The 27212-nt window shown below is 38.8% G+C and overlaps 2 protein-coding genes across 2 annotated transcripts; both read left to right on the top strand.

Moving 5' to 3' along the window:
- The first annotated feature begins 743 nt into the window (after window positions 1–743).
- Window positions 744–22451, top strand: ccdc9 (coiled-coil domain containing 9). Its single transcript, XM_028465392.1, has 15 exons — window positions 744–880; window positions 2137–2184; window positions 2422–2526; window positions 2741–2890; window positions 5234–5560; window positions 5978–6061; window positions 6141–6305; window positions 6702–6883; window positions 8748–8815; window positions 11272–11392; window positions 12129–12297; window positions 13821–14316; window positions 15584–15751; window positions 15944–16069; window positions 21682–22451. Exons 2-15 carry the CDS (start codon window positions 2182–2184, stop codon window positions 21684–21686), a joined length of 2169 nt encoding a protein of 722 aa, XP_028321193.1. The 5' UTR covers window positions 744–880; window positions 2137–2181; the 3' UTR covers window positions 21687–22451.
- Window positions 22452–26032: 3581 nt separating this feature from the next.
- LOC114474468 (putative transmembrane protein INAFM2) lies at window positions 26033–26926 on the top strand. The gene has a single exon (XM_028464811.1). The coding sequence runs from the start codon at window positions 26193–26195 to the stop codon at window positions 26472–26474; it is 282 nt and encodes a 93-aa protein (XP_028320612.1). The 5' UTR covers window positions 26033–26192; the 3' UTR covers window positions 26475–26926.
- The last annotated feature ends 286 nt before the right edge of the window (window positions 26927–27212 follow it).

Here is a 27212-nt window from a genome sequence, read left to right as displayed (position 1 = left end):
GTTTGTGTGTTTTTGAAGTCATTATGTGTATTTTTTCTTGTAGTTACGTTTGATTTCTGAGTGTTTTTTAAGTCATTCTGTGTGTTTTTGTCGTTGGTTTGTTTGTTTTTGGACTCAAATTATTTATTTATTTTATTTTGTATGTTTATATTTTCTGTGTTTGCTTATTTTTCTTGTTGGTTTGTGTGCTTTTTGACTCTTTTTTATTTTACTTTATTTTGTATGTTTATATATTGTGCGTTTGTGTATTTTTCTTGTTGGTTTGTGCATTTTTGGAGTAAATTTTTTATTTTATTTTGTATGTTTGCATATTTTTTTTGTTGTTTTGTTTGTTTTTGGAGTACATTTTTTATTTTTATTTTGTATGTTTATATTTTGGTGTTTGCGTATTTTACTTGTTGTTTTGTGTGTTTTTGGAGTCAATTTTATAATTTTTTTTATTTTGTATGTTTATATTTTGAGCGTTTGCATATATTTTCTTACTGTTTTGTGTGTTTTTTGGAGTCTGTTTTTCTTCTGTTTTATTTTGTGCGTTTATGTTTGTGTGTTTGCGTATTTTTCTTCTTGTTTTGTGTGTTTCTTTGGCCACCAGTTGCCCATGTATTATTTACATAATTGTTTTTGTCACTTTTAAATCTAGTTTTGATCACTGTAAATCATTGCTTCTCTCTGCGTAATACCAGTGTTAATGATTTAATCACTTTTAATTTTGATTCTTTCTAAAACTGTGCCTGTCTCTTTAAGGGAAAGCTCATTATTTGGCAGGAAGTTAGCCGCGGCTAACAGGAAAATAATAATGAGGACGCGCTGCGGAGCAGAAAATAGCAGCTACAGGCGGGTTTAAAGCGTGTTTTCTGCTCGTTGGACTAACTTGTCACAGGTAAAGAGCACAGACTGAGTTTAAAGACTTTATGAGCTGTGTTTAAGCTGTAATTTACGGCTGTGTCCTGTATTTAGGCCCCGGTTAAACCATAGACGCATGGCCCGGTGCGTTCAGATTACCTTTAGCCTCATTACCACTGAAATCTGCTTTTAAGTGTGAGTCTAAAACGATTAAACGCGCTTTATTTATCACGTCTTTCTCATTTTTCTATTTTAAAGGCGCCCGAAATATGAAAAATAAATATATGATTTAATTATGAGGCTAATATACCCTGTGTGTAGAGGTAACCAAACATTTAGTTGTAACTATGTAGTTGGGAGACTAGGGTTTAAACTGTAAGGTTAATAAGCATGTGTTGTAGGTCATTATATAATAAAGCCTTCCAGGTAGACTGGTGCTGAGCTGGTTGGGAGCATAGCATCTTTTCTACAGTCTATGGCATAGACCTATTGAAGGCTAGATGTCTCGTCCAATAGAGTCGCACGTCCGCACTGGCGGCCATCTTGCCTCGGTCAGCTCGCCTCCCCATAACATTGTGTACCTGTAGTAGTGGTGCATGCACTGTTTCATTAACCATAACTTGCTGAAGTCATAGCCCCCGTGACTAAGGAGTTACACCGCACTCACCGCTAACGTGGGTTCGAGTCTCACATTTGACAATTTTTATTTTTATTTTTAACATATTTAACACGGCGAATTCCACCTTTAAAAATACATTTTCGACAAAAAAAAAAAAAAAAAAAAAAAAAACATTTTAGGGTTAGGGCTAAAATAAAAGGGGTAGCTGAAAATGAATGAGCTTAAATACAAATGACGGAACTTTAAGTCACGTGGTGCACCTATCACGTGACCTAAACTGGCCAATCAGGGGTGCTGCGTATCCATAGAGTGGCAATCTACGGATAACGTACCCATAGCCATGGCCATTTTCTTTTTTTTTTTTTTTTAAACGATTTCCAAACGGTTTGATCTATTATATAATTCAGAGGTGTTGTTATAACACTGCACTTGTGGCCGATCAAAAGTTTGGGGTCAAATACTTATTATTTCCCCTAATGACTTCAGATAGGTGCAATGAAATTGGCCAAAGTACGTGACCCGGAAGTGTTGCTCTGGTGATGAAACTCAACTCTTTCACTTGGACAAAGTAAATTTATTTTGCCATCTTAGTGAACAGACTTTGTATAATATTTTTTTCTTTCTATATCTGCAGCCCTATTGACAGTGAATTAATATTCTTCTTCATTCTACAGGGTGAACAAGCAGTGAGCAACCTGTGAGCGGAAATAGAGGCCACCATGGTGAGTACAGAATGAAGTTTGTGATGAGTGTTGTTTATTAAATTAAATCAGGATTGGAAGCAGGTTTTTTAGTACGGATTCTCACTTTTCTCCCTCCGTAGAAGTCACTCATTTATTATGAGTGTGTGAAGTTAGTAAGGAAGCTTTCATAGTTGAAACATTTCAATGAAGAATACCAACTACAACCTAACAACTTGTCAGTGAACCTGAACCCTCCTCTCCACCTTCTCTCCTCAGTCTTCAGCTGTGGATCTTAAGACAAAGGAGGAAAAAGACGCTGAGCTGGACAGAAGAATCGAAGCTTTGAGGAAGAAGAACGAAGCGTTGGTGAAAAGGTATCAGGTACGGTTCACACGTCGCTGCACCTCCTTCATGTGTATGGTTTTCATCTTTACAGTAGAACATATGCGATGTGTCCAAATCCAATTTTACAGTTTAAAATGATTGGCTTTTTATTGCTTTTAGCGATGAGTTTTACCTTGGTGATGACATCACAGCTAACTTAATGATCCATTCAGCGACACTCAATGTGTGCTTGTAACTCGAATCACGACAGGAGATCGAAGAAGACAAAAAGAAGGCGGAGCAAGAAGGCATAGCCGTGACGACTCCTCGCAAGCCCCGCCCTCAGGATGTGGAGACGGACAAGCGTAGGACAGAGAAGGAAAACATCACCGTGACAGTCGACCCGTCCAAACCAGCCGGGGTGAGACGCACCATGAGATTATAGAAGAGTGTTTGTAAACATTAAGTTAAATATTTGAGTTAAAATGGAAGTGCAACATTAAGGGAGAAGCTGAACCAAACTGCTCTACTGTTGGAACGTCATTGAAAAGTGAGTAGCCTGCTGCCGCTGAGCATTGTGGGAAAATGGTTTCAATCTCAATGGGACGTACCATGTGCTCGAACTGAGGCAGGAGGGATGTTGCTAGGGCTGAGTGGTATACCGTTTCATACTAAATACCGATATATATTTTTGTTATGATGTGAATATTTAATATATCGTCGTTCCGGTGTATTTGATTACACAACTTTCAGAACCGGACCCTTTTCAACGTTGCACTTCTAAATAGGAAGGTAAACCGTAGCGCTCTGGTGTAAATTTACGTTGTAAATCATACGTGTAAATGGATAAGAAAGACACAATTGAAAGCTCTGAAGCTGCTTGTGAACATGTGCCTGCGTGCGCATGCCTCTGCTACAGGAGAACATTACTCACGGGCACGGTTAGCTTAGCATGTCGGCAGTAATACACAAAAAAAGGGTCGCAATTTGTAATTCCTATAATGCGGAAATAAGTCACAGTGAAGCTGCAAACAAAACGCTACATTATTCACCGTAAGAAACCACCACACCACTGAGTATGCAGCATTTAAAGATAGAAATCAAGCTAATGCTAAAGCTAAGCTAGCGTGGCAAAGAGCCATTGGGCTGCTGTTGCAAACTTGTATTAGCACTAGTGTGGAATTATTCAACAATATTCACTCATCATGACAGTAAAATAGACCATCCTAAGTCAATCTACTGCAGTCATTTTTCTCTCAACCAGTAGAAAATGCTGTGAACACCTGATTATGCATGGAAAAAAAAAATACCGTCATATACTGTGAAACTGTTAGAATTTTAAAAAATACAGTGATATACATTTTTGGGCATACCGCCCAGCTCTAGTTGCACATAAGTGTCACTTCATTTGATATCAACTAGGGGTGTAAGGATACACTTAACCGACGATTTGAAAAAAAAACAACTCAAATCAAAGATTGGGATGCAATGATGCACTTAATTTCTTTCAATTTTAATACATAGAGATCATATTTTGCTTGTAAAAATATTAATACAGTCACAGTACCCTCTATTGTTTAAGCACATGCTGTGCTGTATTGATTTTAATCCCCTCTTGTATGCATAAATTATATAGCCGATATAGGATATATCCTTACATTCCTACTAATTATTACTTTCTAAAATATCAGATGATGTCTGCTAGATTTGCACAAACTCGCTTTATAAAATACATCCAAACGCCTCTTTATGAAACATGTTATTTGATCCTGAATACATGATTATCTAAGCATTGACTGCTTAACTACTAACAGGAATGCCTGCTTTAGATGAAGAGTGTGTCTCATCAGTGTCAGGTTGGATCATCGCTGCAGTTCTGCTTCTGTTGTGTGTTTCTAATCAGGCTGCTGTGGGTTCCAGCATGTCTCAGGTACTCTGGTGTAAACGGAGCGTCCGGCTCCTGCAGAGCTCCAGATTGCCTCTGAAAATGAGTCACGATGACTTCAGACCCAGAGGTGTTTAGTCAGCAAAGGTTACAGAACGCACAGGAGACAGAGGAGGAGATTCTCATTAAAAGCTGATTTGTGCTTCTTTGGAATACTTAGTTTTCTTTGGTTCATCCATATGTTAGCCTGTTGTGATTGGTCAGAAATCTAATGTAGGGCTTTGTCCAGGTTTGGGGTCAATTACATTTTTCAATTATAATTACATCTTCAATTATACATGTTCAATTACAACTCAATTACGATGACCGGCATTTTTTCCAATTACGGTTAAAATACCTATTATTAGTGATGCACCGATTTGGCCCAAAAGTGCATTTTGACTCATGGAGCGTATGAATTTCAATACATTTTTGCATGTTTTTTGGAGTCATTTTGTGTTTTTTTTTTTTGTTTTTTTTTTGTGCATTATTGGAGCCATTATGTGTATTCCTATTGTCACTATCTTTGTTCATAGAATCACTTGTATTTTTCTGTCAATTTGTGTATTTTTGTGGGTTTTTGGAGTCATTTTGTGTGTTTTTGTTGTTTTGTTTGTTTTTGGTGTCATGTAGTCTATTAAAATATTAAGATATGACTTTTGTTTCATATCGCGCGACCCAAACTCCAACTGTTTAAAAAGACTGAAAAGTGTCAGTTTCCAAACTAAAGAAGCCTTTTGATAAGTTAACATAACAAAGCCATAATAAACTGAGAACCTTCTCCAAGCACAGGTTGAATGTTCATAGTGTTTTTTCACTCACTGACGCTGCTCGTTGCAGGAAAAACGAGTCGCCAACGACTGGAAACCAGGAACGCCACTTGGACGTAAGACGTCTGAAGGAAGTGACATGCAGCGAGGTCTGAGCGACGGACGGAGCCCCCCCAGAGGGGTGGGCTCAGGGCGTGTTGCGAGGGGGGGTCACCGAGGAGGAGAGGGGAGAGGTGGGAGACAAGAACGGAGGGAACCCAAGACTCCAAGAGATGGAGACACAGGAGACTCTGGAGGTCAGGGACACCGAGGAGGAAGAAGAGGAAGAGGAGGAAGAGGAGGAGGAGGAGGAGGAGGAGGAGAGGGAACGCCAGGTGGAACAGACAGGAAGTCAAAGGTGAGTTTTGTGCATTCATTTCATACATACCAACCTTTATTACTGCAGTTTTTCATGCTGATTTTTGTTGTTTCTACTGACCTGAAAGTTACTTTTTGTGTATTTATTAGAATCACTTTGTGTATTTTCTTTTAAATTTTGTATATTATGTGTGTTTTTGTTGTCATGTTTTGTATTTTTGTAGTCAATTTGTTTGTTTTGCAAGTCATTTCCTGTGTTTTTGGAGTAATTTTGTTTCTTTTATAAGTCATTTGGAGTTTTTTTTAAGTTATTATGTGTTTTAATTGTCATTACATGTGTTTGGTTTCATTTGATGTGTTTTTGGAGTCATTTGGTGTATTGACTTTGGCCCACCAGTTGCCCATGTCTGTCCTAGCTTCATGTCTTAAGTAGTTACTATTAAATAACTTTCTGCAGGAATGGGAGGAGAAGAGACGACATAACATTGAGCAGATGAAGGAAGAAATGGAGAAAATAGCTGAATATGAGCGAGGGCAGCGGGTGGGTGTCTGACATGTTTCCTGTAAATCGTTGAAGTTCAAAGTTGACATGACATTGTTAGTTTCCCTCTCTGCTGTAGGTGGAGGGAGACAAACCCATCCGGAACTTTCTGGACGACCCGAGACGGACGGGCCCGGTACCCGACTCAGACCGTAAGGAAGGCAGCAGGAGACACGTCCGCAACTGGGGGGGATTGGACTTCGACAATGTGAAGACGGGTCCTGAACTGGAGAAAGAGTGGACTGTGAGTTCAGCTGCACCTGTACCAATAAACACCAGTAGAATAGATTTCACGGTCAAATGGCCACGGTTAAATTGTTTTTTTTTTTTCAGAATTAATTATTCTGAATTGGAATGCTTCGTGTTTACATGGAAATAGTAATTCCGAATTGAGTTTTGCATGGAGTTTACTAGATCGAGGAATTATTCCATTCGGAACTAAAATCAGAATAAACCAGCCGCTTAATTTTGATTTAAGTTTAATTTGGAATGGTCATTTGCAATTACATGTTTACAAGGTAATTTTAAAGAGGATTTAACTGTTACATGAATTAAAGGAGAATTAAAGCTCTCATGTAAACATGGCCCATGTTCCAGTTTTAATTCCTCACATCCTGTCTCTGCTGCTTGGTATCTGCAGAGTCGAAGGCCGGGTCCCAAAGGCTCCACAGACATGACCATGTCCATGACCGGCCGGGAGAGGGCGGAGTACCTGCGCTGGAAGAAAGAACGCGAGCAGATTGACGAGGAGCGACTGGCTCGCCATCGGAACGCCACAGGCCAGTGGAGACGGGAGTGGGACGCTCAGAAGACGGACGGCATGTGAGAACCTCCACACACTTCCTGTTTCCTGTTCCTTTGGATACCGGGAGAGTGAGAGTCAATTGAATTGTAATTGAGTTCAGATAATTGACTTTATAATTGTAATTGGCATGGAAATTTTATAAAAACTGTCGATTACAATTTAATTAAATGCAAAGCTGAGAAAACCATGTTACAGTTCTACGTAACGCCCACCCAAAAGGACCTCTATCTTCAGGGTATGTCCTTCTTCAACAGTCCATGATTTACTCACTAACTTCAGCCACCAAAGCGCACTGTTTAAGGGAGGGTAAAGGTCCCTTTGGAGAGCCCTTCTTTTCTGCTTCATTGTCTATTACTAAATCACACAGTTGGAACTGTTGCCCCCTGCGGTCATAGATTTTTTTTCTCAGGGTCACAGCGGTTTTAATTCTTTGTGTAAACAAGAGGTTTACATCAACATCTTTAACTTTTCCTGATTATTTAGAGCAACCAAAAGCAGCGCAAATTGTCATTTTGACCAAAATAGCTGCTAAATGATCTAAAAAGCAGGCTGAACGTTTCACTCAAATAGAAAACAATGGGCTTTTTATTCAGATTCAGAATACTTGATTCATCCCAGAGGGCACTGCAGTTTCAGTTATATCCCATCCAAGAAACAGGAAAAGACCATCACATATAGCATGGGAGTACATGAGCGAGAGAACTGTGGGTCGCCACAAAGGCAGCACCCCGTATCTTAGATGACAAGTGGAAAACATGAGGTAAGAAGAGGGGGGATAAGGCAGGTCACAAACTCCTCCTTTAGAGGCACAGTTTGGGATGACGGAGCGTCATTCAACACAAACATCCTAGAGAAGAGAGACATTAACTTAGCAGTAAATCCAATATGGTGGCCTTATCTCGAAACCTGAGCTATTGACTTCTCCACGTTGGATTCCATCCTGCGTAGATGTTCCAAAGTAGCATCCTGCTTACTTTTGAGTTTGTTTATTGCATGATTCTGAGTGTTCTCTTTCATTACATTCATTTCGATGTCTCACTATGGGCTATACGCCATTGCGTCATATCTCAGAAGCCCAATCTCATTACGCCAATCCTGATTGGCTGGTGAAATGTATTAACCCACTGCAGGTAGTCCCTCCTACTATAAGTAGAGGAGGCGGAGAATACATCGCCATTCAAATAAGCAGGTTTAGGGTTTGAGTAGCGTACATCAACCGTCAGGGCGTATTGCGCTCCCGTCAATTGCATCTGCTGGCACAAAGGCTGATCCTGTGGAGTTGTGGTCCCCTCCTCTTGCTGAGAGTGACAAACATTCCGGAAGCCCTGAACGCAGGCGCAGACCTGCTGTCCGGGGGGGCACCAATTTACGGGGAGCGGATGCTGCACCTGGAGGTTGTGGAACAGATCTGAGCCCGAGGTGGATCTTTTTGCCACGGAAGAAAACATGCAGTGCGCACTGTTTTACTCCCTTCACGGAGTGAAGCGCACGATTGCCCGCGCGTGCTACTCTACGCATTTCCCCTGCTGGCCTTGATACCCCCCACCCTCACCAGGGTGTGGGAGCATGGACACACTCTGATCCTGGTGATAGAGATGTAGAGAGAGGCTCCTATTAGATTCTGTCAAAAAGATGGCACAAGACAAAGCAGCAAGCAGGGCAGATGAGGGAGGGAGCAGAGAAAAAGCGTCCGCCTTTGTTGAGAGCAAGAAGAGATGTTTTAGAGGCAATAGGCTCTGTGTGACGTCAATTGACGAAATCTTGTTGCTCTCCCATCAAATCTGAAACTGCTATCTCTGAACTGTGGCACAAATCAACCTCCGTATTTTTTAAATAAAGCGTTAATGTTGCTGTTGACTTGACCTACGGCTGTTTTCACAGGTTCAAAGAGGACCCATGTGCTGCTGCTGCCGAGGGCGTCATAACCGAGCAAGGCGGTGACAAGAGAGGCAAGACACACACACACACACACACACACACACAGAGGGCAGTGCACATCACAGGACTCTGTGACACCGTCTCTCTCCTCTTGCTAATCGCTCTCTTTATGTAATCGTTTGTTTCTCTGGAGAGCAGATAAAGTCCAGCTTTTATCCAAAGCTACTGAGCTCTGAGAGAAGACAACCTTTCATTTCTGCGTGAAACGTCTCTAAGGTTTTCTTTTTTGCCAGGAAACAGGATGTCAAAGGCTCAAACTCATGCTTAGATCTTATAGGACCAGTTGTTCAAAACATTTAATCTGGATCAAAATGATGGAAATCCCATTTTTTTTTTCTATTCAGGATCAGGATTGTTTTCTAAATCTAATAATAAATATGAATCCACTGTGTATACAACTTTATTAGCAGCTTATCTTAAGTTGAAGGCGTGTTTAACCTTGACGCTGCCACAAAAACAAATATAAAGTGCATGAAAAATACAACTCACCATAACGCTAAATCAGTGGGAGCCCTGAGTTTGTTTCTCTGCAACGAGACGATCCCATCTCGGGCTTGGGGCGTCACATTAAATCCATATTTCAAGTAGGACTCCTCATATTATCTGTTAAATGCAGCTTTCTTTTTCTTTGAAGTCATAGGCTCTTCTTCTGTCTCCTGACTGGCTCTTTTACCCTGTGCAACGATGCTTGTTTTTTGTTAATTATGCTATCTTGTAGGCTTCACTTTAGCGGTAATTTACCGGCCGGAGCATCACCTTTAAGATGTGCTTAAAGGGGATGGATAGACAGATGTAGCAGAAAGAATCTGGTAATTTTCCAAAACCAGTACCGGTCCACGGCCTGGGGGTTGGAGACCTCTGCACTAAATGAATCAAATGTAGTATTTGACCAATTTTTAAGTTTTACATTTTCTTCCTGAAATCCACCTTGGAATTCTACCGCCTGTTGGGATCAGGATGATTCAGCTTTTTTGGATCAAAGTTATCTGAATCATTTCGAACAACACAAACTGAAGGTTTGATCCAAAGTCATTTCTATTGGATTCTGTGATCTAATCTGTTTTCAGATTCATTATTCCCCTCTTGAACAAACTCAATCCGATAACCAAGAATCCTTTGAACAACTTGCCCATAGGTTTTATATTTGTGCTTGTACAGCAGGTGTAAGTGCTTGACAGTTGGACTAATGTGCTGCCTCCTCCTTCTGTGGCTCACTTTAACCCCCGGGCTCTGTCCGTTAGCCGACGCGTGGTCGAGCAGATGATTTGCTGAGGGGACGCAGCTGTTCACCAACGTGCCAACCTGAGCTGAGGTTGCTCACAGTCACTGAGGCTCTGCATCTTTAACGCCGCTCGCCTCCTAAAGCAGCTGCTGCTCAGTAGGAGGCTGACAAAGTCACTCTGACCTCTCGCACGTCAAAAAAAAAAACATTTTGGCACATGCTCAGTGTGAGCAGTAGGAGGAGCCAAAAGTATAACGGACACACAGCAAAGCCCTCACTCCGTCACTTTTAACACTTAAACACTGGTGTGTTGTCATCGTGTCCTCCAGCTGCTCTTTCTAATCTCATCATCTTCATCCTCTGCTTTTCTTTCTCCCTTTTTCATCCTGTTCATCTCCTTCTCTCTCTCTGACCTTCTCTCCTCCTTCCTCCCATCACTCACTCTCTGCTCTCCTTCCTTCACCTCTTTCATCCTTTAGCAGCTCCTTTTATCTCTGAAAGGCTTTTACCCTCCAGCTTTTTTCTCATCCTTTCACTGCTTTATTTCACTCTTTATTATCCCCCCACCACAAAAAGTGGATGGGGGGGGATAAACAAAATGAGCAGCAATACACAAAATGACAACAAAAATACACAACATTTTTCCAAAGTCACACAAGACGAGTACAATTATACACAAAAATGACAGAAAAATATATTGAATGATGAGTAAAACACACAAAAAGAACAAACAACAAAACTGGTGGTAGAGGAAACACTGGAATAAAAGGATTGATAATAATAATAATAATGATAATAATAAATTAATGGTTCAACATGGCATAAAATGTAATCTGACTAAACTCAATAAAACTGAGTTGATGAATACTAATAAAATCTGCCTTTAAATATGAAAGAAATATTATGCATATTGAGCTATGAAAATATAAAACATAAATAATAATAACAAAGTTGAATAAATATACAGCTTGAGTGAGACACTAATAAAAACGACGCTCCCCGACTCAAAGCGGGAACTCTTCAGGAAAGGTTTGAGGAATGAATGAAATTGTGCAAGGTCGTTGTTGTTGACCTCCTAAATCTTAAACATCTCGACCCAAACCAACATCTGATGAACTGAACTCACGGCTTTAAACCACGGAGTCCTTTTTTCACCTTCAATAATCAAGGCACTTGTTTTTAGCTTCTTTTGAACCAGATTCCACAGAACTCTTTCACTGTTCCCTCCGCGCTCCTTGTCTTTAGATGAACATAAACGGCCTCCGAAAGCGCCGACGTTTGGGGACTTCCTGTCCCAGGGACGCACTCCGGGCTCTCGTGGCGAGCGCAGCAGAGGAAGAGGACGAGGGCAGAAACAAAGCTACAGGTAAACAACAAACATTCATCATGTGATCACTTTTAATGGACTGGGAACACTAAGGAGTCACAGCAGATGGATTTATTTCAATCAAATAATCAAAATAATTCAACTTCTTATATTAATATTAAAAATCGTACTCTCCCTCCTATATTTACAATTTAAGACAAGTTTAATCGGTGTTTTTACTAAACCTTTAAAATAAGGTCATCTTTTATTGTCTATAAATAAGAAATGCAATTCAAACTTTTTAAATCTTAATTTTTTTTTGGTATTTATATCAAGCGCTCTATTAATTAAAATGGACTTTTCCTGTCTGGTTACAGACGTATGAAGAATAGATCAGTTCTTGTCAATGTGAAATGACTAAAGGATGAATTGGTTGATTTTTACACATTTAAAGTCAAACAAACCCCAAAAATAACTTGTTTTTAACTCGTAGATTAGAACATAATTGATGGTTATTGAGATTGGTGCAGATTTACATGTGGAAATACATGAATTATGTTCTTTTTAATTTTTGTGTTTTGTTTGACTTTAAGGCTGTGGTTTTCATGTTTTCTTTACTTGCGCCCCCTTTTTAAAAAAAAAAAAAAAAAATTAAAGAAACGTACAGTTCATTTTGGTTAAGTTCAAACTGTTTGTAAGAAAGTTACGAGAAGAAAATATATTGGTTAAAAAAAAACAAAGAATTAAGTTTATGTTGTTTTTCTCGTCCTCTATTCTGTAATTTCTGTACACGCAGCATGCACGACAACCGCTGGGAAGGAGAGAAGGAAGACGAGGAGCCGGAGAAGGAGAGGGAGAAGGAGAAGGAGAAGGAGAGAGAGAAGGAGGACAGGACCAAGAGAGAGAAAACCAAAAAGAGGGAAAAAGAAGAAGACGAGGAGCATCCCAAACCAGCAGCTCAAAAGGTGCCAGAATGAAAACCATCGAAAAGCTTTTAAAACAGGATTATCATCGGTTCAGATCAGGGTTGGGCTCAATTATAATTGTAAAAAAAACCTGTTGCTGTTGTAAACATAATTGAATTGTAATTGATTTCATATAATTGCTATTAAAATTCTATAAAAATTGTCAATTACAATTTAATTAAACACAAACCTGGGGAACCATTTTATAATTTTATGGCCTACAAATGCTTTTTACACTTGCTGCCAGTTCTCTTAAAGTCCGTGTAAAGCAAATTCAGCCATTTTCTTCTAAACACATTAAATAGGTCATAAATGTTTTCCTTAAAACATGTAAAAAGCCATTCAACCATTTAGAATGTAATTGTGGACCTAGGCTTCACAAACTGTCTTCAGGATTTAATGGGCGGGTCAGAAATCATAGCCATGTTACCGTGTTAGCATAAACCCGACCCTGCTGCTGAAGCACATCAAACTTCTGTGGCCTCCAGCGGGCACAATTAGGCCCTTAACCGAAAACAAACCACATATTTGGAGTCAGGAGAATAAAATGCGTCCGCTGGTGCCACCACCGTGGTTTTGTGTTTTGTTTTTAGCGGGCACAGTTTTGACTCTACCCGGGAGGGATGCACGTATTCAGACTCGGGCGGAGCAGACCTTTCCGCTGACCTCGTTTGGCCTGATCCAAGCACTTCTCCTACGTTTTTTGGTCTTTCACATTGCTCTCTCCCATAGGGTTAGGGTTAATACACGGAGGCGGAGCCCTTCCTGCGCGTGGGCGTGGTTCCAGCACCTCTAACTGACACAACCCCAGTGTTTTTCCATGATTTTGAGACTTAATTTTACATGCTTAGCAATTTTTTTCATCTTTCAAATTTGGCTCAGTGGTCAATGATACGTGTTTCTGTGGTGTGAGAAACTCATAACACTAATTTATTTCTGCTTTACACAGACTTTAAGGATCATTTTACCACAAAACAAATACAAATAATATAAAAATCAATCAATCAAAGGGGTGTACTAATATTTTTATTGATAAGGAAGCCTAACAAGGTAAACAAGAGATGAAAATCAGATGATAGATGATGTTTTCTGTATTTTACAGCTAATTTTAAGACATGGGTCAAAACGGATCCATTATCATAAGAGAAAGCTAACACAAGAGCAAGGTTTCATTTAATAAGAGTTATTTATTTAAGGCTCAGTAGTTGTGATTAAAAATGTAATTGAAAACATAATTGTAATTGACTTTAGGGGAAAATAATAATTATAATTTTGGTTGTAATTGGGGGAAAACTGCAGTTCACCGGATGATGGATATTTGAAGATGTAATTGACCCCAACCCTGGTTCAAATATAAACAGATACACACAGATTTACCTGAAATAGATTGTGGATAAAAACATCAACATACTGAATAATAAATTGAGTTTGAGCAGCTTTGATCAAATCTGAACCTGAAAAGAGAGACGGCTCCAGATTTAGTTATAATAACAAAGTGTTCGTCTTTTTCCGTGTTGTCTCAGGTGGAGAAGAAGAGCGACGTTGAGGATGAGGATGAAGACGAGTGGGAGGACGCCAGCGATGGTGAGGAAGGCAGCGACTCAGAAAGCGACGAGAAGAAAGACGCAGACAAAGAGAAACTCTCGCCATCATCGTCCGCTAGAAGCCCCAAAGAGCAGCGAACGCCACGACCAAAGATCCACATCCCTCCCCCGGCTCAGGACTCGCCAGAGGGAGGAAAACCTGTCAGTCCATTCTTTTTGCTGGACGGACACAGGCCGGTGTCGGACTGGGGTGAGGAGATGGAGATGCAGTCGCCTCGCAGCAGCATGGGAGGAGACAGTCCTCTGAAACCTCCCAGTGCAGAGTCCAGTCCACCACAGAAGAAGGAGCAGGAGGAGGACCAGGAGGAGGACCAGGAGCAGAAGAGAAGTGAGCCCACCGGGACACAGGAGCAGGAGGAGGAGCAGGAGGAGCAGGAGGAGGAGGAGGAGGAGGAGGAGGAGGAGGAGACCACAGGTACAGAGAGCAGATGATGACATGACACTTTATCGTCCACAGTCAGATGCTCATTCACGTAACTCACATCCAATGGTTGCAATGCAGGGTTCTCGCCTGCGCGGTTGAGCGTAGGGGCCCCCGTCGCTGTGATGTTGTCCCTTACAGTGTGTTTCAACCCGCGTAGGGGGCTTTTCTGTTGTTTTTTCATTTTGTAATTGGTACTGTCGTAATAACACTCTCAACGGCTTATTCTACATGCGTGGGCTTCGTTTGGGTCGGACGGGCTTGAGCTTTGTAACCCATAATAACCGTCCAATACAAACAGTGTGCTTCATAATCTAAACAAAAACTATCAACAAAACAAGCCATTAGAAAATAGAAAAAGACATTTGCTAGGCTTCGTGTCCAAAACAGTTCCAATATTACTGCGGGTCCCACTTAATACCTCATTTAAATTTGAAAGGCACGTCTCAAATACTCAATCGCCTCAAAAAAACTTGGGAGGACCAGACCTTTCCGCTGATGCCTTGTTTGACCAGATCTGAGCATTTTGTGGTTATATAATAACCCTTGAATAGCAATAGTGGCCATCTTGAAAAATGGCCGCCATATTGTATTTTTGAGTGGCCAATGCTTTTTTCCCAAAATAGTAGCGAGTTAGAGAGCATCTGTGCCAAATTTCATGCTTTTATACCAAAGTGAATGATTTTTTTTTTACTAGTCTGCTGCACTATAAGGCAATAAAACTACTTCAGCTTTACTACACAAAATGTGGCTGTCAGAGGGTTATACATTTTTAAAGAATCCATGAACCCCCCTACAGCACTTACGCTAGTTGCGCTCGCTCACGCGCCTCACAATCCCCCTACGCTTTGAAAAGTTCTTGGTGAGAACCCTGCCATGGTAGCGTAGACTTCTTGTTCAGGTGAAAGCACGTGTTGATTTGTAGTAAGATGGATGACGGTGGCGTCCAAATGCTCCGTCCACTGACTTTTCTTTGTAAGAGCAATGTCAGAATCCGTTCCCCGTAATGTTCCTCATCTACTTAGAATTAACGTTGTAGCAGGAGGTTGTTTTTTTTTTTTTCGCTTTCTTTATAGGCTTTTATTTTGAAACTGGAGCAAATGTCCTTCCACAGTTTAATAAATCAACACATTAACTGATAATCGAGGGGACAAACCGAGGCATCGTCATTTAATTTTTAGTACCTAATGGTAATGGTGCCTTTTTGTTAGTTTCTTTTTTTTTTATCTCTCTCTGATCTTTCCTTTTCCTCTGAATCCAGCGGTGACTGAAGACGTTTCCCATCCTCCATCAGAGCCTGACCTCCCACAGACTGAGACGGCGTCGAAACCAGAACCGCCACAAGCAGGGGTTTCTCACCCCGCCCCCTCCGCCCTCTCTGAGCCAATCGCATCAGAGGAACATGAACCACCTGCTTCCTCCTCACAGGGTGAGAACAATAAAAATATGTTTAATAAAACCAGTTTACGCTAGAGATCAAAGATTGTTTTTTTTATACTGCTGGATTCTGTCTCTAAAAGTGTGTTGTTATTTGTTTTGGTAACTGGAGACCAGTGGATGTGTCTCAGCCTGTGACTCTGAACTAAACCATCGCTTGTCTTTGTTTCCTCTCTGACCGCAGACAAACCGGACCCCCCTCCACTTCTAGTTGTCCACGATGCTGAGCTAAGCGTCAATGTGAATGACTCCATGTCCGACGCTGCTCCCACAGCGGTGAGCGAGGAGCAGGTGGAGCACACGGTGTCAGGTACGCTGCTTATCGCTCCTCTAACATCTTGTCACTTTGTTTCAATCCTCCTCTGCCTTTGGGTCACTTTGATACGTTTTTTTTCAAATCACAACTAACATTCCAATTATTATTTTTCTCCTGAAAGTAAATTACAATTACATTCTCAATTACTAAAGTTAAATTACAATTAATCACAATTACTGATCCTAAAAAGAACAAGCCCATTAAAATTCACTTGTTAGCTTTCTGTTAGCATCTCTAATGATAACGGGTCAGTTTGGATTAGGGATGTAATGATTCACTCATCTCCCGATAAGATTCGATTCATGATACTGGGTTGACGATATGATTCTCTCACGATTTATTTTACAAAATGGGACTGTAGACAAATATTCCTTTATTTTTTTGAGAGAAAAAAAACTAGAAAATACTGTACTATTTTCCTTTTATTTTTAATTGTCAAAAGAATCCATTGATAAACTATTCAAAACAATGCAATTTAACTAAAAATAAATCTTGAATGAAATAAATAAAGGAATAATACAAATGAAGAAGAAGCCTATTAGTTTAAATTCTGGTTTTGTCGTAAACAATGCAAAACTGAATAATAGTTCCTTTTCTTTTTCAAAGTGCAACTGAAAATGGATTTTGTGCCTTAACAATTGGACTTTACTGCCAGCCATTTTCAGTCCAAACTTTTTTCCTCTTCCTCTGAGCTCTGCTCATCACGGCTTATCTCTCATCCAAAGGTGCGCTGCTGCCACCTACATGTCACCAGTTGGTCACGTCATGGTACTAGCTCGATCTTCGTCACACTGTCTCCTAGCAACCCCAGCCAAAAAACACAATTGACGTCTTTAGACGTCAATGGCAGTCAATGAGTTAACATGTTAACTGATTGAGGAAAATGAGTATTTTTTTTAATGGAGGCTTCATAACAAAAAAAACTAACATTTAACCAAATAAGACACAAATAACATCATTTTTTTAAAGAATTTCATGAAAGTTTTTTTTCTTCTTCTTTACAGAAATGTATGAGAAATTCATTTTCTTTAGTATTTTAGTATTTAGTAAAAGTTGTTCACAGACCATTAGAGACTCTGTCGCTGTAAGTAGTTGTTTTGCTCTTTCTCGTCACTAATGTCCGTCTGTCTGCTTCCCGTCCTCATTATAATTAATCCGAGCGTCGCTGATCGGAAACATGGAAAGGTTTGGGTCTGAATGTGAATGGGTTTGTCTTCATAAAGTGGACACTGTGAGAGCAGAAGTGGACGTTAGTGACGCTGCATTTATGTCTCTGTGGGGATTTAAAGCACTTTGTGGCGTCCTGAATCTTCAGTGTTTTCCATCATTTGCAGCGTTCGCTCATCACGGTTTCCTTTCATGCTTTTTTTCTCCTCGTTTTCGAGCTCATCGTTGTATGTTTTTCTCTCAGGATGTGGTTTAAAAGTGAGCCGAGGGGATTTAAACGCACACTGGAGGAAATGTTCTCATTAGGCTAAAACACAAGTTTTCTTCCACACTTACAGCTTCTTTGGTGGTTTGTATCCATAACAGCCTTCGGATCAAATTTGAAACTCTTAACGTTTAACAGTACAGAACAAAATTCAATTATAAAAATTCATTATATTATTATTATTATTATTATTATTATTATTATTATTATTATTATTATTAATAATAATAATAACAATAATAATATATTTATATATAAGTATAATGTACAATTATATAATGTAAAAAATTATAATATAAAACAACCTTTTATTCCCCCACGACTTGTATCAAGTATGCAAAAAAACAAAAACAAAAATTTTTGTTTATTTGAGTTCAAGACACTTTGATAAGACTGCATATTATGTTTTTGATTTCTATTAAAAACACTTGACTGTATGTTATGAAAAGATGTACTTTGGCTCAAAAATGGTTGAAAAAGAATGATATAAGGGGCCTTCCTGTCACTTTGTAGCCTGTGAATACAAACAGTCAAATCAAAGATGATTAAATTCAGATCATGAAATGAAAAAACAATATAAAATTTGAACGTGCACAAAATAAAATAAAGTAAAAAAAAAAGTTTCAAGAATGCAAAGGGACGCGATATTTGACCCTCTTGCCTCCCTGTAGTAGCTTACACGCTGCAGTGTTTACAATATGGAGGACATTAATGGATCTCGAGCCAGTTAATGCAAAGTCCAAAGTATAAAGGCCCTGAGGCAAAAGTTTTAGAAACTTGTATGTTACAGAAATGACAAATAATTATATATATATATATATATATATATATATATATATATATATATATATATTTTAAACAGATTGGTAAATTTTAGGGATGCACCGAAATAAAAATTCTTGGCTGATCGGTGACGGCGGTGTTTGCTCGCCTCTTTACAGCATCCTGTATTTTGGTGGCCAAAATTTTGGTGCATCACTAGTAAATTTGTTTTAATTCTTTATTTGTGAAGCCAAACACTTCCACGCACTGTAACCTTTGTAGTCAAATTGTTTTTCATCAACAAAGATTTGTTTGTCTTTGTTTGGATTTCTTTATTCTTTTTTTACATCGTGTTGAGTATTTCGTACCGTGACGTTTCTGCTTCATATGGGTTTATTTTTGTTTTCGTATGTTAATGCAGTGCCCGTAGGAAGTATGTACTGCTATAGAGAAGTGGGAGGGGTAAGTCGCTTTTTCATGGATGGCAAAATGAGGTTGTGTTTGAAGATGGGACGTCATCACTGTAGAGGCAGGACTGATGACATCATCACTGAGTCCGTCGACTCAGGAGGTGGGGCGTGGGGGTGGGCTCTCAAAAGTTTGACGTTACACATCCTTCAACTAAGCAGCAGCCATTTTGAAACTCTCTGGTCAGTCTGATCCTGATCCACAGAGATATTTGAGGAACACACACACACACACACACACACACACACACACACACACACACACACACACACACAGACAGTCCTTGCTTTTATAGAGAGATAATTACTTGTGTAACAAACATCCCACAATCATGCTAAAATACTTACCGGTAATGGTGATTACTTGAGTTAACTCACACAAGATTCTAAACACTTGCTACACATTTCACCACCAGGGGAAAATATGGTGAAAATGCCAGATGTTTAATACCATCTGTTTTCTGTAATCACAGGAAATCATCAGTGAATGTATCGTCTAAATTTAGCTCTACTTTATACTGGCCTCATATTAGAGTCTAAAGGCTTTTTGCAAAGTTGTTTTTGAGCCAAACGTGTCCTCACGGTGTAAAAAGGTTTCTGAGGTTCTTCCTCTGACGTGTGAAAGAGTCGCTGTCGCTAACGCTAACAGTGACTCATCAGCATCAGGATGAGCTCATGGTGTCGGGTGGGGATCAGGAAACTAGAAATTAGAGGCACGATTAAGGCTTTAAGAGGTTTCTGAGAGGAAATGAGCTGCAGTGTGACTGATGAGGGCTCACATAGAAGGCAAAGCATTTGATGCCTGATCAAATTAAACTCTGACGCTCCTCAGGCTTTGTGGATGGAGATAAATCTACGGTTTCTGCTGAAAAGCTGTGAAGCTGCTGAAGCAACCGATCTACAGATACAGACCAAGGATTTAAAAACCACTTGAACACACTGGCACACTAAGTAGCATTAAATAAAACACAGAATAATGTTTGAAATGACACACTCCATGCTACGCACTGCTAACTCAATGACTTTATACTGTGTAGTACACTGGTTCCCACACTTTTTAACCTGAAGCCATGTACCCCCTACTACTGCACTTTAAAAACATAATAATGTAATATACAATGTAGCCCTACAGTGAATTTTACCTATCCTGTTGAGAAAAAAATATATAATAAGTAGAATATCTGCATTTCCTGAAGAAAATTCAAGTGAGGATGTAGGTGCTGGTTTATGTCGCAGTGCATTAGCTTATCATAGCATTAGCATTGTCTGGCATTAATGTTGACCTAGCATTAGCTTTAACCTAGCATTATCATTAGCCTAGTATTAGCATTAACCTAGCAATAGCATTAGCCTAGCATTAACATTGACCTAGCATTAACCTAGCATTAGCATAGCATTAGCTTTACCTTAGCATTAGCAATGACCTAGCAATAGCATTAGCCTAGCATTAGCGTTAACCTAGCATTAACATTAACTGCTGTATTTATTTTCTAGTTTCCAAAGTTGTCAGTGTTTTTAATTTTCATTCACGTAGCATCTATGACAATTTACGTACCCTTTGGGGTGCCCGTACCCCACTTTGAGAACCTAGGGTCTAGTATATACTAGGGGTGTGCATTCTCGCGAATCTGACGATACGACTCACGATATATCCCAATGATGAACAATACGATACACGTCGCAACATCAATAATGTAAGCTATGAAATACAATTTTTTTTTTTTTTTTTTAAACTTCTGAGAACAATAAATGTTAACTAATTGAAATTCAAGTACAAATATCAAAAACAAGTGGATGCATATGATTTCTTCCGTTAAAAAAAATTGATTTGGAATTGCGTGGTGAAATATTGCGATATATTGTCGAATGGATTTTTTCTTACACTCTTAATACAAACTGTTTATACCAGTGACACGTAGAAGTGCAAACTAGGGCACATTAACGGTAAATTTTATAATTTTTCCACCTAAAATCTGCGACACACTCGAGATCAAACTGCTCGTTTTAATTTATTTCTTTTTCATTTTTAAAAATTGCAAGAACAACTTAATGGTAACTAACTGTAATTCAAGTATCAAATATCAAAAAATAGTGTTATGTTTATCAAACTGGCAAATTGCGTTTTTCAAAAACATTTAACTTTTGCTTCTTCAACAGATTCAGTTCTTAAAATCTTTAAAAAAAAAAAAAAAAGTAACCACATTTATAAAAGTGTATGTTTTATGAAAATAAAGTGCAATCAACTTCCAAACTAAAATGCATTGAGGAGTGATGTAATTTAACAAGGTCTGATGTGGGTCACTGACACCTCGTGACCGGGCGTTTATGTGCTATGCATATGTTGGCACAATTACATGTTTTTTCTTTATAAAAGACATGATTTAAAAAAATGATTTAGACATTCTTTGGATCGATACCATAATCGTGCCATGAAATATCGCAATATATTTCCAAATTTATTTTTTTCTTACACCCATAATTAATTAATTTTAATAAAGACGGTTTTAAGAAAAGTCAAGACCATGAATTAAAAATAAGATTGCTTATAAAAAATCAACAAATCATACATACGTTTGAAAAAGGATTAAGGCTAAGTACCGGTGTATGTATGTATGTTTGTGTGTATATATATATATATATATAATTTGGACAATTTTTTTGGGACCTACAGTATTTGATAATCGCGCAGTGTAATGTTGCGATGTATCACCAAGTCGATTTTTTCTTACACCTTTATTTGGCACCTTTTTCAGCCAATCTTGTGTCTTCATAACAAAGAGGCACGTGATTGGATAAAAAAGTGTCAATCAGCATGTTTTTTCCCAGGAAAACAAACGTACTTCTTAAACAGTTCACTTTCTACAGTTTGTTGCGTTTACAAAGAGTTATGCTAATGTTAGCTTCACACAGCTAGCATCACGTCCTCACTGTCCTTGTATCCACAGGGTGAAGCTAATGAAGCTAACATGGGGCGGACGACAAAATCCAAACAACAAAAAGCAGCGTGGAGACGAGGAAGGGGAGCGATGCTGCTTCATTTTAAAGGACCAGCACTTCTGTTTCATTAGCTCTGATTTGTTTTTAGTCGTCCTGTTGGTTTTTTTTTGGCTTCAGGGACTTTATGTTGACGATGAATTAAACTCAGCTTTAAACGTCTGAATGTTGAGCTGAAACAAGAATGTGTGTCACATGTTAGACTGTTTATTTATGCTAACGGTGTATCAAACACAAACGTCCTGTGATCATCTGATGAACAATGTTTTATCTCCACATGAAATAATGAATTCTTTTACAGAAATCAGGTGTTTTTAAACACTTATGGCCACATGTGATGAAGCAGAAACTAAACTCCCACATCGACTTGTTATAAAGAAAGAAAAGTGTTTTTTTGTTTCTTTTTCATGGACCCAGTTTGGTTTTGTTTGTATTTTCACTTCAAAATAGAAACTCTGAGGAAAGTAAAGAATGAAAGTCTGATTAGTTTAAACGTGTGATGATCAATGACGGACGCGTCATTTCAGGGTTTTTCTTAATCTTGGATTTGTTTGGGTTTTTTAAATGAATTTCATGTTTATATATGAACAAGAAATGAGTGTATGAACCTTCTTTGGTTGTGTTTTTATTGTCGTGTGTGAGGACAGACGTTCTTTTGTTTAACGTTACTTTACAGCTCCATGAAATCATAATTAAAGCAGAGCTTTTGTTTCTACATGTACTAAATGTGTGTGTTGTGATGTTTTTGAGTCGAGCATTCAAAGGAAGAACATGGAACTAGGGCTGGGCGATATGGACCAAAATTTATATCTCTATATTTTTTCCTCAAAATGTTGACCTACGATATAAATGTCAATATTTTTAACTCAAAGTCTGATAAGATGAAGCTGGGTTAAATGCCACACAGGCTTATTTATTAACAAACAAGCTGCACGATATGTGACACTTGGCTTTTTCTCCTTTAAGGGACAGCACGTGTGAGTGAGTGAGTTCTGTAGTGTGATTTGAGACGCACTCAGAAATCATCGAACTGCCTTTTATGATGATCTGAGAAGTAACAAAAGCAACGACTCTTTAAATTGGCATTTTAATTCAAAATAAGCTATAAAATAAAAACATCGATATCGACAGTATTGTAATTTTCAACATCGCCAAAAAAATAAATTGCAATATATCTTGACTCACAATATATTGTAACTGGAACTGTAAAAAAAAAAAAAAAAAAGATTTCACTGAGTTTTAAGAGCAAAAGCAACGTAGTTAGAAACTTGGAAAAATGGGAGAACATGCAAACCCACCACACAAAGAGGTGAAAAGGAATTTTCATTGAGTTGCTCGTGTGGAATTAAAACAAGACCTTTTATTGTGAAGGAGATGGTGAAAAATCATGCAGCTATTCTAAACCAAATACTCAGATTTTTCATTTTTAAATGAACGTTTCTGTCCTTTATTTTCGTACCTTTTAACCATATATTTATTATTTTATTGTTACTTTCAACTAGTGAATAAGAATGTGCATTTTCTAGTTTTCCATTGCATGTAGATTTTTTAAGGAATATTTCAGGAACAGAATGATTTTAATAATCCTAGAGGGAAATTATCTTGAAGAAATTATAGAATACAACTTTATTGATCCCCAGACATATTATAAAAGCAGAGAGTAAGAACAAAAATAACTAGAATTTTTGCATTTCCTGAAGAAAATGCAAGTGAGGATGCATGTGCTAGCCCCCGTCGCACTACATTAGCATAGCATTAACCTAGCAATAGCCTTAACGTTGTAATAACTTATAGCAACAATCGCTAAAACCAGTTTATATACTAGTATAAGTAAATTCCCAGTATGAGCTGAAAGTGAACAAACAGCTGAAGCATTAGTTGAAAAGTTTAAAAAAAGGTTGAAAAGTTTGAAAAAATTTGCAAAGTTTGAAAAGGTTTGAAAATGGTTGAAAAAGTTGAAAAATTTGGAATATTTTGAAAAGGTTGAAAAAAGTTTGATGAACATAGGATTATCATTTACATTTAGCCTTAATGCGTTAGCATTAGCATGCCAATGCATCCTCACTAACTAGGCAACACCTGTATTCGTAAGGCGAATACGTTTTTGACTATTTGAAAACAGAAGACCTTAACCTTAAATATGACCTTGAGCGAAGGTCAAGGTCACACATTGAAAGGAAATGTTGTTCAATGGTACCAGTCTGAGCACTGTATCTCAATGTGTGGCCAAGTTATAGGAGAAAAAAGTGTTTTTTTGTGACATCATGAACTTTGACCCCTACTGATCTATTTACTGGTAGGTCGTACAGCTTCGGTCCAATCAAATAAAAATACTCCACTTGAGATGAGCTTTTTATAAATGTAAGCCTCAAAACTGAACAATAAATATTTGTAGAGATATGGAAAATGTTGGTTTTTAACACTTGATGCGACCTTGACCTTGACATTTTGGCTCCAAAAAAGGTCGACTGCACATCCTTGACATTGTTTCTATGAGATGACATACGTGTCATTAGTGCTGCATTAATAGTCCAGGAGGAGTTACAGAACAAAGCAGTTTGCGGAAGGAAAATAAGAAGAAGAACTCATACGAGAACAATGTATTTGGCTATTTTCATTTGCCAAATACAAATACTAGCATAGGATTATAGTGCAAAAAGTAGGACATATATACAGTACATCAGAAAAACAACAATAACAGCAAAGATGTAACGAGAGATATACACATGATTAAAATGTAAACATGGGGTCAAAACCAATTATTATATTAACATAAAAAATACATATGCTAATGAGAACCATAATATAATACAGTTTAATGTTCAACCAAAAAGCTGTAATAAGTTAAATGGTGATTTTCTGGCTGTGTATGTTTTTATTTTATGAATTGAGTAAATTGAAGATATTCCATAATACTGACTTAATATTTTCAGTTGTTGGAGCTGCTTTTTTTTTCCTCCTCCCTCTGCTCGCTCTCATGGATGATGATGAATATGATAGTCATGATGATGATGATGATGATGATGATGATGATGTCCTGTGACCTTGTAGAGCCCCCCCTCCCCCTCCAGCTTCTGCATCTCCTTCATCTTCATCACCATCTTCTGCTGCGGGACGTTTCCTCTCAAACTACTGAGACCCAATCACGGCATGTTGCGTACTTTGAGCTCCTCCTCATCATCGGAGGCGTCAAGTTACACACGGAAACACAGAGAGGCGCCACAAACAGAAAGATCTACCCTTCAAAATAAAACCACATGACTCCAAACGCAAATGCAGCAGAAACAGCACCCAAAGGTTTTCCTATTCAACATTAACCCTAATCCCAGTAGAACCCTTTGATCCCAGACTGCTGCTTTACTGGTTGTTCCTCAATGTTTAATCCAGTGGGGTTTTTTTAACCTGGAATAGACGCTACAAATAAATACTCCAATCAGGCTATTAAGAAAAACAAAAAAAACAAACAAACAAAACCAAACTAAAACCTCTTTAATGTAAACACATTCTTCAGGAGAACATGAAAACTACACAACAAGCAAGCACGTACACCTACAACCAGCCTTACATACTGACCTGGCCACACAATGAGTTACATAAATGTGATCCCTTCTCTACTTCTTTATTATTATTATTATTATTATTATTATTATTATTATTATTATTATTGAAATAGCATTTTCACAGTTTTGATATCTGGTCATAAACACAAAAAATTATTCCGGGACTTTCAAAGGAAATTATTTCATTCATTACCATAGCTATTATAATATTAATTATTATTATTATAATTATTATTATTATTATTATTATTATTATTATTATTATTATTATTAATAATAATAATAATTATTATTATTATAATTATTATTAATAATAATAATAATAATAATAATAATAAAAATAATAATAATAATAATAAATGTTTCCACTGTGACACAGACACTATGAAGGTAGATTTGTTAAAACTAAAAACTTTTCAATCAATTTTTTTTTTTACTTCATTTTTTACTTCATTCAAAAATAAATGTTTTCCATCAAAAAAAGTGTTCAACACTTTTTTTTTTGATTGAAAAAAAAATATATTTTTTTATTGATATGTTGTTTTTTTTAAATTATTATTATTATTATTATTATTATTATTATTATTATTATTATTATTATTATATAAACATTCTTTTGATTGAAATTTTTTTGTTTTTTTCTCCAATTGAATAATAGACATCTGCCTCCATAAGACACGTGCTACTGTATTTTACTTTGAAAGGCTATACAGGAACCAGCTGTCCGGACCCTTCGCACCTTCACAGCAGTCCCGTCCTGATGGTTCCAGGAGGCGGCCGCCTGAGTTCAGATCTCCCGGTGCGCTCTGTGGACGCGGAGCCTCAGCGGGACTCGAGCTGCTTCTGCCCCGCGGACGCTGCGCCCTGCACCGGGACCCGATGACCGCAACACCGCCTCCGAGATGAAAGCGGTGGGGAGGCAGGGCAGCGCTACGGCCGGGAAGCTGAACGGCGACCCGGACCGCAGGCCCAGTTACCCCGGGGAGCTGCGGGCCAAACACGCCACCATGTCCTCCAAGATCTGGGTGAAAGTGGCCATGGCCATCGCCTACTTCCTCTGCGTGTCCGTGGCCGCCTTCATCCTGGTCATCTACTACGTGTTCTTCTGGACCCCGGACGACCCGCGTAACGCCACCAGCACCGAGCTGCCCAACCGGACCGATTGCGCGCCGAGGCTCGGATGACGCGCGGAGTGCGCACGCACCGCGTAGGTGAGCGCGCACACCTGACGCAGGCTGCGGTGGCAGAGTTTGGGAACGATGGAGGAGAGGGGGGGCAAAGGAGCAGAGTGCCGCATGTGTAAGGGGGGGGGGGGGGGGGCAGAGAGGAGGAAAAGTCAGTGAAACACATGTACCCTGGACCGGATCAGTTACACCTTTACCCTGGACCTTTACCCTGGACTAGATCATAAACACCTTTAACCTGGACTAGATCATAAACACCTTTACCCTGGACTAGATCATAAACATCTTTACCCTGGACTAGATCATAAACACCTTTACCCTGAACCATTAACCTGGACTAGATCAGTTACACCTTTACCCTGGACTAGATCGTAAACACCTTTACCCTGAACCATTAACCTGGACTAGATCAGTTACACCTTTACCCTGGACTAGAACGGAAACACCTTTACCCCGGACTAGATCATAAACACCTTTACCCTGGACTAGATCGTAAACACCTTTACCCTGAACCATTAACCTGGACTAGATCAGTTACACCTTTACCCTGGACTAGAACGGAAACATCTTTACCCTGGACTAGATCAGAAACACCTTTACCCCGGATCGGAAACACCTTTACCAAAACACCTTTGCCCCGGACCTACCCTGGGCTGGATCAGAAACACATTTAACCTGGACTGTTTCCTAAGGCGTTGCTCCAGATCTATGACCCCCACCTCCAGTCCTGGGATGTTC

This window comes from Gouania willdenowi, chromosome 13, assembly GCF_900634775.1.
Source record: "Gouania willdenowi chromosome 13, fGouWil2.1, whole genome shotgun sequence".
Classification (NCBI taxonomy): Eukaryota; Metazoa; Chordata; class Actinopteri; order Blenniiformes; family Gobiesocidae; genus Gouania; species Gouania willdenowi.
Note: the sequence above shows the minus strand (reverse complement) of the source record. Positions and strands in the feature narration are given on the sequence as shown.

What these genes read in the sequence shown, in the direction of transcription:
- ccdc9 (XM_028465392.1), top strand. An exon ending in AATATGAGCGAGGGCAGCGG is followed by an intron (nt 6,062 to 6,140) that starts GTGGGTGTCTGA and finishes TCTCTGCTGTAG; the next exon opens with GTGGAGGGAGACAAACCCAT. An exon ending in GCTCAGAAGACGGACGGCAT is followed by an intron (nt 6,884 to 8,747) that starts GTGAGAACCTCC and finishes CTGTTTTCACAG; the next exon opens with GTTCAAAGAGGACCCATGTG.
- LOC114474468 (XM_028464811.1), top strand. Translation starts at nt 26,193, where the DNA reads ATGAAAGCGGTGGGGAGGCAGGGCAGCGCTACGGCCGGGAAGCTGAAC.